Here is a 14,207-nt window from a genome sequence, read left to right on the forward strand (position 1 = left end):
TTTTAAAAAAAAAAATCTGTGACTGTTCTCAGCTCTGTTGTCCTCTCTGTTGTCAGAGTGAATTGTCCAATGTGCCTGATCCAATGTGCCTTGACTAATGCACAATTTCATACCGTATTTTACATTTTTGCACATGGACTCTTGACAGTTTTCCTGTCGTCTAGCAAGTGAAAACTCTTTAATGTGTGATTAAAGGAGAGAAAACTCCATACACCCAAAAACAAAAGTATCCATTGCTTTTGGAGCGCCTAGGATTGCATAATTATTATCTCTATCATTAACATGACAGAGTTAATAATTTGACAATATAATAATTATATTCTCTGTGAATTACAGGGCATCTTTATTCTGATGGAGGAGCTCAAGTAATTTGCCAATATTATCCCAGCCTGTATCCCTTTGTAGAAAGTCTGGATTTTGAAGACCAAGCAGTGGTATACAGAGAGGCCACTGAACATACAGGACCCAGGGTCCTATAGCAAGTGGTTGTGGTTCTTGATCCAGGGGTTTGTAGATCCAGGGGTCTGTAAGGGGCCAGATAGTAAGTATATTTGGCCTCGTGGACCATCATATCCCTGTCATAACCACTCAATTCTGCCTTCTGCCTATGCCACACAGAAGCAGCCGTAGATAACATGTAAATGAATGGGTGTGGCTCTGTTCCATTAAAATTTTATTTGTGGACACTGAACTTTGAGTTTTATATAACATTCATGAGTCATGAGACAGTCTTTTGATTTTTACCCCCCAACTATTTAAAAATGAAAAAGCTATTTTTAGCTCAAGCATTGTGCAAAAGCACGTGGTGGGCTGGGTTTGGCCCACGCGTCATAGTTTGGTGACCCTGCTCTAGACTGGAACCCAGCACTCTTTCCTTGGTATTCCCTACTGTCAGAGGTTTGTGAACCATTGTAGAACACTAGGGGGCAGCTAAGTCATCTCCCATACAGTTCACTAAGGTCTCTGAAACACATCAGGTTTAATTATTCATTGATTATATTTATTAACTCATCAGAGAGATAAGCAAGAGCCAAGGCACCAAGCCTTCTTAATATTGAATGGACCACAGTCAGGTGGAAAATACACAGCTGTGTTCCAGCACAGAACATCCTTGACCAGCACGGTGCCTGGCATAGAGCAGGTGCTCAACAAATGCTAGTTTCTCTTGCCTCTCATTGTACACTCCCATCATCTCAGTGTGGAAAGGCCATGTTTAAATATCGGTTTTTATGAACAACTAGGGTGGAAAGGGAACATCTCGAGAGATAACTAGGGAGATTAGATTATAAATATTGATTGCAAGAAAATTTCTCAATCCTTCAGGTGTTTGTATATAGTGGGCACAATCTTTGCCAGGGATTATTTTGCATCTTGTCAAGTTTATATTCAGGCAGTGTTCTCAAGCTCATTGATGCCTTAATTCTCAAGAATTTCTGGAAAAGGGCTGGCAGGGTCTTGAGAAATTTACAGGTGGGTCCAATATACAGGAAAACATACTTAGAGAACTGTTTGGATGTGTGGGAGTGGGATCATCAATTTCTGGTAGAAAAAAAGTTCTTGTGGAGCTCTTTTATAAAGTGAGTTCCGTAAGCATAATTAAGCTGCCCTCTGATCCACACGTATTTGTTGTCTACGGAGGCAGCAGGGTGTAGGTCAAGGGAAGAGCATGAAGGCTGGGTAGGGCTGGGTGTATAGCCTTGGGTAGGTCACCAGAACTCTCTGGGCTTTAGTTTTCTTATCTGCAAGATGCACAGTTAGAATACATTCTTCAAAGACATGTCTTTAAAGGTAGGAAATTGAAATAGTGTTGGTTTCAGGAAAGAGCTACTCATGTATTAATCATTTACGGCCTCCTGCCTTAGTGCCGGGCTCTTTCCTCAATGAACACACCTCTGGAGGTGCTGGCTGCCAGACTCGAATGGGAAGTCCACATGGTCACGCTGACAGTCTACTTCCTTCAAGATGCCTGGGAAATTCCTCCCTCATTGGCCAAGGGCTTGCCTTTCTGTGCCTCTCTCTTATTCCCTACTCAGAGGAGCCCCAACCGGTATACCAAGTTCCCAGTAGTGTTTTCAACAGTTAGAAAAAAACCAAAAAGCCTTAGGTTGGTCTTTAATTTAAGACACGAATGTACATTTCAGCCTTTGAAATGAGGGGGGAAAAGGAAACTAAATAGAATGTTATTTTCTAGGCACCAGGTGATACTACCTGATGGCTTTGATACAAATCTTTCAAAAATGAATCTAAATTGAAATGCTTCAGCTCATGCTGAGTTTTTCATTGTTGATAAAGACCACACAGACAAAATCCCAAGCAGAGTCTTTATTTTCATTTGGATATTTTTCAGAATAGCTTATCAGTTCTGACTTGTCCTATGTATATGATAGGGTCTGAGGAATACTAGCCTCTGAAAAGAGACTTGGGTTGAGAAGGTTTTGTTTGGAGAAAGACTGGCCTTTAGATACTAAGTTTCATTTCTCTTCCCACCTTCTGGAGATTTAGACAGTTTTCTGTGGCCTTTGCTGTGGCCTTCTCCCCAGCCCACAGCTGTCACTCCAGTTGATATTTCTGATCCAAGCAAATGTGACTCTGTCCAACACCTACACCTAAGAAATTAAAAGCTTCCTTAATTAAAAAAAAAAAAGTGCCCTCCCAAGTGGAGCAGACTGCCGTTCCTAGCATTCCCTGGAACAGCAGACTGGGGCCTGAACGAGGACTGGTAGAGCATTTGACTTGGCCACTGACTTTGCCAGCACTATGCGGGACTGAGGTCTCCTGTTGGGAGTCCTGGACTTTGCACATCCTTCCCTCACCCCATGGGCATGCCCTCCCCTGTCATCTGCACTGCTCCTGCAGAGAGGAAACAGGCCCAGAGAGGTCTCCATGGAAGGCCCTGACTCCATGCTGGGCTCTGGCCACTACACTGGACAGCCTGGTTCTTCTCTTCCACACACTGAGTTTTTAAATAAGTTTAGTGGTGGTGTTGCTTTGGAAGAATTACCCTGTGCCTTCCTGTTGAAATTAGTTTATCCAGCTTAATTAGATCAACAATTGCAGCCACGGCCCTGGTTCATTCATTACTCTAATTGCCAGTGTAAGATGTGCAGAGTGATACGAGTTCTATTAAGCACATCAATTTTCATGTGGCCAAACAGGTGTTTCATAAGGGATTTAATGTCCTCTCCCTAGACTTCGGCAACAGATGTTAGGTCATTTTTTTTTTTTTTATGTTCTCTTTTCCTGTTTGGCTTCTGCGTGAGGCAAACATAGTGAAATGCTTGCGCCTCATTCTGTAAAGCTAAAATCTGGAGCCAAATAATGTGGAAGAAAGCACATGCTTAAAAGCCTAAGGGGCTTTCACCTGTGAGGCAAGAAAGGTCACTCTTCCCGACTACATATAGTTCTACTGGCCAAAGATTCTGGGTGTTCCAGCAAAGTCAGGCAGAGGGGTCATTCATTCTGTCCCTGGACTGGTCCTTAACACCTCCTTCCTCAGAGAAGTGTTTGCCTAATGTAACACTGACCTGTGCTGCTGGCAAGTTCCATCTAGCCGTGAACCTTGAAGCACCTCTTTGCTCCTGCATGAAGGCTGCTCATGACCAAACCTCCCCTGTGACAGTCTGCCCTGGGGGCCAAGACTGACTGTGATGCTTGAGCTTGTTCCAGTAGTAGCAGCACAGGGTTCCTATGGACCAGCTTTCTCTCACCTGGTGTCAGTCAGCTCACAGCTGGAGCCAGCTCTCCCAGGTGGCTCATCTAGGTCAAGGCTAGATGGGGGGGGGGAGATAAGGGATTCTTTCCTTCTCCTGGGTCTGTCCTCAGGTGCAGTTGGGAAACATCTCATTCCCAAAAGCACTCTTGAATGTGTGTCAGCTAGTTGACTTCTGAGTACTTTGTTTGCATTAATTTGGCCCTGCTTGCACTCACTGATGGCAGATAATCTAGATTTCAGATGGGTTAGGTTTCTTTGGATTAGTTAGCTTCCAATGGAAATGTATTATTTTAGGTGTTTTTTTTAAAGAACTTACCGAATTAAATGTTGCAAGTTTGTCTCTATTAAGACTTTTCCACCATTACAAAATTTAAAAGCAAGACGTTCCAACAACTTGGGTAGGGTAGAAAATACTTTCCAGATAAGCACCAGCTTTGTCCTCTACCAAGATCTATTTTGAAAGTCCATGATCAAGACTGTTTCCAGTGAGAAAGAGCCAGATTCCAGCTGATTTCCCTGCCTGTGTCAAAGTATGCTGTTATTTGCCCCCAAACTTTGATGACTCTTTGTGTGTGTGCGCGTGTGTGTGCGTGTGTGTGGGGAATATATAGTGAATGTGACTTGGCTACTGTTGTCTCTGATTCAAATCTAAGTAAATGTTTAATTCAATGCATAGAATGCTGTCTCTAATGTGACCCTCACTCTTTATTAGATTCTCTTATTAACCTGCTCCTATGAGACTATCTTATTTCTTGCAGATGAATGATGCTATGGGATTTGAATTGCCCTGGGTGTATTTTGTCAGTCTCGTCATCTTTGGGTCATTTTTCGTACTAAATCTTGTACTTGGTGTATTGAGCGGGTAAGCTACACCTCTTTCATCTTGAAAGCAGAGTCCTAAGGATGGTTGCCAAGACCACACAGGTTTTGCTAGATGGGGGCGGCCGGGTAGGTGCCAAACACATTCTGTGTCCTCTGAGATGCTTTCTCTTCTGCTGAGGCTTCCCAAACCAAGATGCTTCCTGGAACCTCACCAGCCTTTATGAAAGAAAGCTATGGAATGGTTATTGACCAGAAATTAATCAGCATTGTTGCTTGGGATTTAAATAGATTCCATTGCCTGCCCTTTGTCTGTCCTAAAATGAGATACACTTATAATTGCTTTATTGGTCTGGATCCAAATATGCAGATTAATTGGTACAAAACAGTAGCTAAATGAACTGGTCCTGGCTGACTTTTGGTGGGCCATATTTGTAGATTTCAGCACCACAACTTGTCCTTACCTGAAAACACAAGATAGAGCGAGTCTTCACTCAAAGCCCTGAGTGGTCTGGTCTGGCAGCTCTTCCTGGGGCTCCGCTCTTTAGTAAATGGATAACTGATAACTGATCTCCTTACATTTTACAGGTAAATGATGCAATAGGATGGGAATGGCCATGGGTGTATTTTGTTAGTCTGATCATCCTTGGCTCATTTTTCGTCCTTAACCTGGTTCTTGGTGTCCTTAGTGGGTAAGCAGTCAGATCCATGTTGCACACTCTGCTGGTGCCACGTGTGGGGCAGCTCTACATGTCCCCCCAGCTGCTCCCCGCAGCTTCTCTGCATGTGTGTGGACTCTGACGTGCCTTCTGTGTGTTGCTTTTGGATTGAACTGTGATTCTCTCTGCCTGTATCTTGTCTGTGAGGTTCTGTGTTTCTGATGCTTGCCAAACATTATTAATTTAATGAAAACAGTTCCCTGAAGCCAGGTGCATTAGTACGTCCATGTGCAGACGTGGATTGCAAGTGAGTAAAAGGAGTCCCAGCCTTGGTCTCCCCCAGGAAAGGCCCTTTGTCTTTCGTGGCTTTATTCCCATTTAGTACATAACCTGGCATTTTTGAGTCACCCATGGTGTGTCTTGAATATTTCCAGGGTGTTTCAGATTTTATTGAGTAGGAGGAATAAACCTAGATTTGCACATAAACCCTGAACAATTTCAAAAAATCTTACATCCTTCAAGTCATTTATTTGCTTCGTTGTCTGCTACTGTCATTATGAGAACTATCCCTCTAATTCATGATTGGTCTTAACTTGTGGAATCTTTAATGCAGAGTAATGACCAGCTTTTACAAATACACTTCCTATGGGGCTTATAGTCCCTACCACTCAGTCACCATTTTTGAAATTTCAGTTTGCTGCCCCCACTTAGTGGATGACTTCCCATGGAGAGGAGTCTCTGTAGAGAGTGGAGGTTGGCTCTGGAAGGGGATCCTGGTATTCCTGGGCTCTGCCCTGCCCATATTTGGAGATGCTGTCCGAAGCCCCTCGGGTGACTCTGTATTCTCCCCACCCGCAGACACCCAGAAAGGGGAGCACCCCTAGAAGGGAGAAGGGGCTGTCTGGGCTCTCCCAGAAGCTGCTTCTGAACATAACCTCTGCTGGGGGCTGGAGGTGCCCATCTCCCCCTGGAAGAGCCTTTGTTACCCACTGCACTCACACATCCTCAGGAAATACTTGAGGTGGTACACTTGATCCCACGTGAGTGTATCCTCACCTGTTTTATCTTCTTCTTCCCAAGCCTGTGTCTTGGGTGGGGGGCGGGGGGTACGATGCCTTTGTGGAATGCTGAGTCCCTGAGGAATCCTGTGTTGCATCTCTCTGAACACTGCCTTTTCCAGAGCAGGGCTCACAGCTTGTCCTTCACCTCTGCTTCCTTTCCTCATCTACCCTCTAAACTGCCCTGCCTGTCTTCAGGGGATAATATATGTGGTCAGTTTTACACCATGGATGCACGCTGTGGCGGGAGGACCCCCTCAAGAGATGGCCCGATGAGGGGAGTGGGGACTGGGTTGAGTTGAGGGTATGACAGCATCATCCACTCCCAGCAAAGCTTCCTTCTGTCTACCGATGAATGGCCCTGCAAGCCCTTGTTTTAAAGTTTGAACACTTTAAAAGTGCTTTCATCCTGATGAGTCTCTGTGGACTCAGGTTAGCATTGGGCTTAGAAGGGTGGAATTTATCCCTGGAGAAACAGCACAGCTCTGGTTTTGCGTCAGGAACAGCCCACACAGGGTTAACAGCAACTCCGTGCTGCAGTCCTTGGCGCCCCACGTCTCCCAAGTTCAACCAAACTGACTGAGGCCATGGAAACGACTAATTTTAACAGTGCCAGTGACATGCCTTATCTCTGAGCTTCCCAGAGCAGGAGCCATCGCCCAGCTGTGATGATGAAGCAGCTCAAAACGCCGGGGGGGGGGGGGGGGGGCGGGGAGGGGAGGCGGGGAGGAAAAGATGGGAGGAGGCGCTCCTTATTATAATGGTGGGCATTAAATGTTGACCCCTATGGAGGATAAAAACAGTACATGCTCATGGAACAACCAGGTTACTGGGGTATATTCTAGGGAAAACAATAAGTAATTTTAAAACATTTTTGTATCGAAGCAAAACTACATCCCTTCTGAAGGAGAATGCAATGGCATGTGAATTTTTAAAATCCAAGACTTCCCAGTGATTTCCACAGTCCCTTCATGCTGTGCCCCAGCTCCTAAGGGCCGCACGCTGAGGGGTCTCCAGCATGAGGCCACTCTGGAAGGTAGTGTGGAGAGGTACCCGGTGTAAAGTGAGAACCGAGGCTGCAGGGCAGAGCCTTTAGTCATGCTTGCGAGTTTGCCTAGCATTTCCTGCTGAGCCAGAGGCTAGGCAAACCAGGTGTCTAAGACACAGAGGCTCTGGGCTCAGGCTTCCGTTGTCTGGTGGGCAGACTGTCGTCAAGCAGTGCAGGATGGCAGAGCTGGAGCAGGGGTGTAGACCAAGGGGCTGTGAAGACTGCATGTCTGTGAACTGGCTCTTGAAAGGCGATAAGGCGTCTGCGGGGGAAGACCGATGATGACGGACATGCTCCCACCTCCCCAACAATTCCCCACTCCTCTGCCCAGGGACTCCCCCTTGACTGGTCCCCAAAGCAACAAAATCAAAAATCAAAAAATCAAAAAATCAAAAGAAGTCATTCGTATGCATTTTCTTGTGAAATTTTTAAAAATTTGCTTCAACATTAGAGTTCTTCACGATTTTTTTTTTTTTTTAGGGAACGCTAATGGGATCACAAAACCAGAGGGATGTAAATATTAAAAGCAAGATGACTTCCGTTGCATAGCCCCTTAGGGACCACCAGACCAGCACACATGTAATCCTTAAAGCACTGAATTAAAAGCCTCCCGTTTTAGAAACTTAAAACCATGCTATTGCCTTCTGGTGAAGGATCGCTAAATGATGCTTGTGTGTCTTTAAGTCTGTTAACTACTTGGAAATACTTGTTTCTGCTACTTGGCTTTTTCTTTTTTCAATGTGGCCATGCCATCCTATTGTGTTCGTGAACTGATTTTAATCTGCACACCCGATCTGGTGTTGGTACATTTGTAAAGCATTCTAAGCTTTGGAAAAATCTTTGGTTTTACAACAGCTCCTTTTCTCAAGGTGAGTATGAAGTTTATGAACTGTACACCCTGTGTAACCAAGCGTGAACAGAGATGAAGACTTTGCTCTCTGACGACAGTATTCTATGGGGGGTTGGGGCAGGGGAGCCAGGAATGTCTCTAGCTCATGTTGCAATTTTACATGAAGTTGTCACTGCGGAGATGGTCCCGTTATGACCAGGGATTGGAAAGAATGTCTCATGTAAGTCTAGAAGTCAGGCAGATTATGTCTCTTCTCATGATGGTTTTTTTGTTTTTTTGTTTTTTTGTTTGTTTTAGAAGATTGGTGATTTTTTTTTTTTTACTTTTAAAATTGTTCATTTAACTTCTTGTCCTTTTTGAGGTTTTTGTCAGTAAACAGGCAAAATAAGAGGACTATTGGTGTTCCAGTGCTTTGTTTCTTTAGAATCCCTGCCAGATTCTCAGGGGGAAGAATGGTGGTCCCGAGCTGTGGGTTCACCTCTTCCCCTGCAAGACCCACCTGATGCCAGGCATACCTGTGGTACGGCCCCCAAGGTGTGGTTCAGGCCCCCAAGAAGAGATTGGTAGATGAGAAGACCTGGGTTCTGGTCCTGCCATTGTCACACACCAACTCTGGGGACTTTACTTGTAACCCTGAGCTTCCATCTCTTTGTCCCTCAAATACGGATGGTCCCATCCTGCAGCTTTCCCTATAGGGTGACTGGTTTTATATCTGGTAATGAATGTGGAAGTTAAGGATTTTACTCATTGAATGTGTCTTCATCCTAAATCCATGGACCTAAATCCTAGTCCCCTTTCTGGGTAAAGTGGGAATAGACACAGGACTCTTTGGAAATTAAAGTGTACCATTTTCTGGATTTCCCATAAAGTGACCAAGAGAAATGAGCTTTGTATACACATTAATTCTGTACTCTGTGCCCCCTCAAACGGAAGCCTTGGAGGTTCTTTGTCAGCTAATTTTGCAGTTCCAAATGGTTGTGACTCAAGTTCTCTCTGACAGTGATTTTTTTTTTTTTCACAAATTTGGGGGCATGGTATTTCTGTAGCATCGTAGTTAATCAGACTGGCTTTAGAGTTAGATAGCCAAGACTTGATTCTTTGCTCTACCTTTTACCGACTGTGAGATTTGGGGCAAATTACTTATCTATTTGAGCCTCACTTTCCTGGTCTGTGCAATGGAGTTAATAATACCAACCACATTTTGTTGCTCGAGGATTCAGTGAGCTAGAGCGTAGCATACTTGCTCTTTGTTACTGTGGTGGCTTGAGTGAGAGTATATAAAATGTGATTTGATGCAAGAAAAATCTAATCAACCCAGCCCTTTTAAACTAATAATAATTGACCGAGATTGGCTTGCTTCAGTGGAAAGTCAAAGTTCTAGAATATTTTTAAGTGTTTTATTGCATACACACGTGTATATATAATGACGTAAGCCAATGATTACTGAAGGATATTATTACATAAACCACCTCCTGGGTCTGCTTTAAGGAACAGATTAAAATCATTTTTAACTCATCTATGAATTCAAAGCTTTGGTTTTGTCAACATCTTAGGGAAAATATTTGAAACACTTTCTTAAACAGGCTTTGTCTGTTAGAATATTCTTTGTAAATTAGGTTTCGTGACCTAAGATTGAATGTAAACCCAGCCCACATCTGTACATTCAAAGTCCTTTATCTCTAAATTAATCTGTGTTCTTTGTGTCCCAATAAGTTTCAGTTTACCAGATCACAGGTATCTTTTTAAATCACTGATCCAATTTTATATTACTAGAGGCCTGTTTATCTTAACTTCAGAAGTTTTGAGGGAACATGGATGAGGATGAGGTGAAACATTGTAGAAAAGCAAGGGCCATTTTCTTTCTTATATATTAAATATAATATATTGTCAAATTGGTTTCCATACAACACCCAGTGCTCATCCCAATAGGTGCCCTCTTCACTGCCCATCACCCACTTTCCCCTCTCCGTTTTCTTTTTTTTTTAAATATATGAAATTTATTGTCAAATTGGTTTCCATACAACACCCAGTGCTCATCCCAACAGGTGCCCTCCTCCATATCCATCACCCACCCTCCCCTCCCTCCCACCCCCTATCAGCCCTCAGTTTGTTCTCAGTTTTTAAGTGTCTCTTATGCTTTGGCTCTCTCCCACTCTAACCTCTTTTTTTTTTTTTTCCTTCCCCTCCCCCATGGTCTTCTGTTAAGTTTCTCAGGATCCACATAAGAGTGAACACATATGGTATCTTTCTCTGTATGGCTTATTTCACTTAGCATCACACTCTCCAGTTCCATCCACGTTGCAACAAAGAGCCATATTTCATTCTTTCTCATTGCCATGTAGTACTCCATTGTGTATATAAACCACAATTTCTTTATCCATTCATCAGTTGATGGACATTTAGGCTCTTTCCATAATTTGGCTATTGTTGAGAGTGCTGCTATAAACATTTCCCCTCTCCATTTTCAAACCAATGGATCATTCTGAGTTTTACCGTTGAGGTCTTTCCATCCCATTCTAGTTCCAACGAATCGCAGGGTCTACACAAAGACTCAGGCATGGCTATTTTACTAAGAAATAGCAGTATAAAGAGAATGGGGAGGGAGAGGTAGTGGTAGTGGTGGAGTATGAACTGTGTTATATCAAGATTTTGCGGAATAGGATCAGGTTTGGGGCACCATCATTTGCACCCTAGTCCATTTGAATTCATACTGTCATGAGCCATGGTAGGTCAGAGATTGCCTCTGATTTCCTCCCCTTGAATGTTGGCTCAGGAGACAAAACATAGCAGGGAGATGATAGTTGTATCACTTGTGAATATTTTCTAAGTGGAGACATAACCTCTGGGAATAGGCACAAATATATAAATTATTCATGACTGGGATTAGATTTTGCTCTCATTCAACACTTCACCAGCATCTGCTGATTGAAAATGAACACTAGAATTTCTTCTATACATACTCCTCTGGTATATCTCGTCTTCGAAGAGTAGTTGAGTTGCTTATAGCCTTGAAGGGGTGTTGTTAGGTAATGGGATAACTGGGCTGCCAGTATGATTGGGTGCCACTATATCACAGACCCAAGTTGTACTGAGTTCAAGGATTAATTTCATATCTTGACTGGCAGACTGAGAAGGCACATAGAAGTCCAATCTAGAAATGAAAAAGAGGGTACAGGGTTTTCGGTAGATCATACGATTTAAAAAAAAATAGATTTTTCTTTGTGTAATTAGCGATGATGAGGATCATGCTGCCAGAACTCCAGACAGAGGCATCTTTAATGATCACTTGTAGCAAAATAATGCTCACATAATTTAGCTGGGTTTGTCTTTGGTTTGAGTAGGCTAATATGTGAAAGATGTGTCCACACAGTTGGAGGATGTTTCTTTTCTTGAACATGGAAGTAACCTGAGTGAGGTCAAAGGTTGAGGGAAAGATCCATGGCGCTTTAGTAACTTCACCTGGTTTGGCTTTGGTAGAACAAGGGATTAAACCCCACTTTGGCTTTGAATGGAAGAATGCTAAATTTCCTTTTACTGATGAAGAACCAAGCTCAACATTAATATATACGTTTAAACACTGAACTTTCTTGTTGCAGAGTTAAAAGGCTGTCGGGGGTAGCTGGCAGCAGCATCCTGGTGCTGTTGGTACCATGGTACCTGAAGTGCACAGGCTGGTAGCCACACCTGACATTAACAAGTGAGTGGTAACCTCTCTGGCGCTGGCTCGCAGCTACTGTTTCCATAGAAATGGCTGTTGGGATCGGTGGAAACGAGGTAAGTGAAAGTTTTCGCTGATCCTTGTTTCCATCAAGCTGACGTCTGTTTCCCTGGCAACAGCGGTGGACAGCAGCCAGGCACTAGCAACAGATTCAGTAGAGCTCTCTCGCTTGTCAGCTGTGGCTATCATCTGTTCCTGACTGAGTTCCTTTTTTCATAAGGCATAGCAAAGGCCTCTGAGGACCAGGGGGGCACCTCTGGCCACGTGTGCCCTCCTGGGCACCCATTTTGCCGTTGGAGAGCTCTGTGTGAAGCAGCAGCTGCTCCCGCCGCTGTCTTCCCTCCACCACCCTCTGGGTGGTTGATGTACAGCCCAGGAGAAGGGGAGACGTAGTTGCAGGCATTGGTATTGCAGGGCAGGGCTATTTAGTCTGTTGATTCCAAGTCCTGGGGGGAGAGAATTCATTACAGTCCTTTCGTACACAGACCCAGCTCTTCATAAACTTGCCGGTAACTTAATGGTCAAAATTAAAGCCATAATTTTCCTGTGCTCCCCTTTCGATTGGAGGCATTAATAATTGCTATCCCTTTTACAATGAGAGGGATGTTTATGAATTTAATCATTTGACTTCTTGGGAGAAACATATTGATGATTGCTCCTAAGAAGCTACCGTCAAACTTATGTCTTTTTTTTTTTTTCATTCCGTGTCATATTCTTGGGCAGGCTGGTAAAACTGCTTACAGAGATCAAGTGTTGGTAGAGCTGGGCAGCTCAGCATGCAAAGACCAGTATGTTCATAGTACAGGGAGCTCTTCTTTATTAAAGTTCAGCCGTTGTTCCTTTCTTGGAGTTTCATTTTAATATTTCAGCAGATGTATCCTGCCTCACGAGTCCGCTTTCCCAGGTCGCACAAAGTGGAGGGGAGCAGTGATTATTGCCCTGGCGTGGGAGATGAGAGCACGTGGGTAGAGGGATGGAGCGAGTTATTGAGCAGTGTCTGGTTTTAAACCCTTAAAGGTGTCATTAAAAAGTTTTCCCTCTGAAACAAAACAAGACTAATATTCAGAGCTGTATCTCTGAGAATCAAATGAAGATATGGATCCACAGTGTTATAAGAATTTAGACTGTCTAGAAGAGCACAGAAAAATTGTGGGTTTCCTGTCTCTGGAGGGCTTTCTGAATGACTGTGTGCCTCACCAGTCTGGACTAGGAAAATATGCCTGGAGGCAGTGTTGAGGGCTGACCCTGTACTGCTTGGTTGGGTTCAACATAACAGACTAATAAGAAGCAGAAAATCCTGCTAGATACTTTTCTTCTCTTTCTGAGATTTGTTAAGAAAAAAAAAATGACTTATTTAATGCATACCTCTGGTAGGAGATGTATTTGCCAAGCACCTACTAGGCACTGGGTTTCTAACAATGAGACAAAGCAGAGTTTTTGTCTTTATGAAGCTTCTTTTATCTAATGGAGGAGACAAAGATTATAGTTATAAACTTCTGTAAATTCTTTGAAAGAAAGGTAGGTAGTGCTGTGAGTATTGAAAGGGTAGAGCTGACATCTAGGGGCTGAGGCAGAGAAGAATGAATGAGTCGCCATCATATCCAGGCAAGATGGGGAAGGAGGCTGGGGGAGGGCATTCCAGACAAAGGAAAAGTTATGCAAGGCCCTGCAGTAGGAAGGAGCAGAGGATGTTGGAGTAACTGAGCAAACCAGGGTGGTAGGCACCCAGGGAACAGGGAGAGGAGGGTGGAGAAAAGAAGACTGATCAGCAAGACCCGGATCAGTAAACGTCGTTCTAGGTCATGTCACAGATTTTGGTCGTTAGTTGAAGGGTAAAGGAACCACTGATGAATTTTAAGCAGGATGTATGTGACTATATGGGTTTTATGAAAATTATTCTGTGTTATGATGTCTTCACCTTACCTTCAAATGCATCAAAAAAATAAGATGACTTTGTGGATGGGTAGAAGGATGATAAAGTGATAGGCGATAGGTGATAGAGAAAATGTAGGAAATGTTAATTGTGAAATTTAGGTGGTAGGCATACGGATGTTCCCTGCATAATTCTTTCTACTTCTATGAAAATTTGAAAATTTTCGTGACAAAATGGAAAAATTTGCATAGAGAAATCACTCTGGCTGCCACAGTATGAATGGATATGAGGAGACCAATTTCAGACTGTTAAAATCTGCTTCCAGCCACAACATAGTAACAGTTCCAGAGTGGACCTTTTACCATAAACGGCTGTAAAACTGGCCAAGATATATGAAGCAGTTTTTTTCCCCAGACAATAGAAATAGGCAGCACAGGCTTAGGATCCCTAAGAGAAGGGAAACACATGAA

At 43.5% G+C, this 14,207-nt stretch overlaps 1 protein-coding gene across 1 annotated transcript in view; it reads left to right on the plus strand.

The window, feature by feature from the left end:
* The window catches only part of CACNA1D (calcium voltage-gated channel subunit alpha1 D), a 301,420-nt gene that overhangs the window by 161,026 nt on the left and 126,187 nt on the right, over window positions 1-14,207 (plus strand). The window contains exon 8 of the mRNA XM_042977073.1: window positions 4,471-4,574. Within this exon, the coding sequence (XP_042833007.1) occupies window positions 4,471-4,574 (104 nt within the window). The remainder of the gene's footprint in view (window positions 1-4,470; window positions 4,575-14,207) is intronic.

Source organism: Panthera tigris, chromosome A2, assembly GCF_018350195.1.
Source record: "Panthera tigris isolate Pti1 chromosome A2, P.tigris_Pti1_mat1.1, whole genome shotgun sequence".
Lineage (NCBI taxonomy): Eukaryota > Metazoa > Chordata > Mammalia > Carnivora > Felidae > Panthera > Panthera tigris.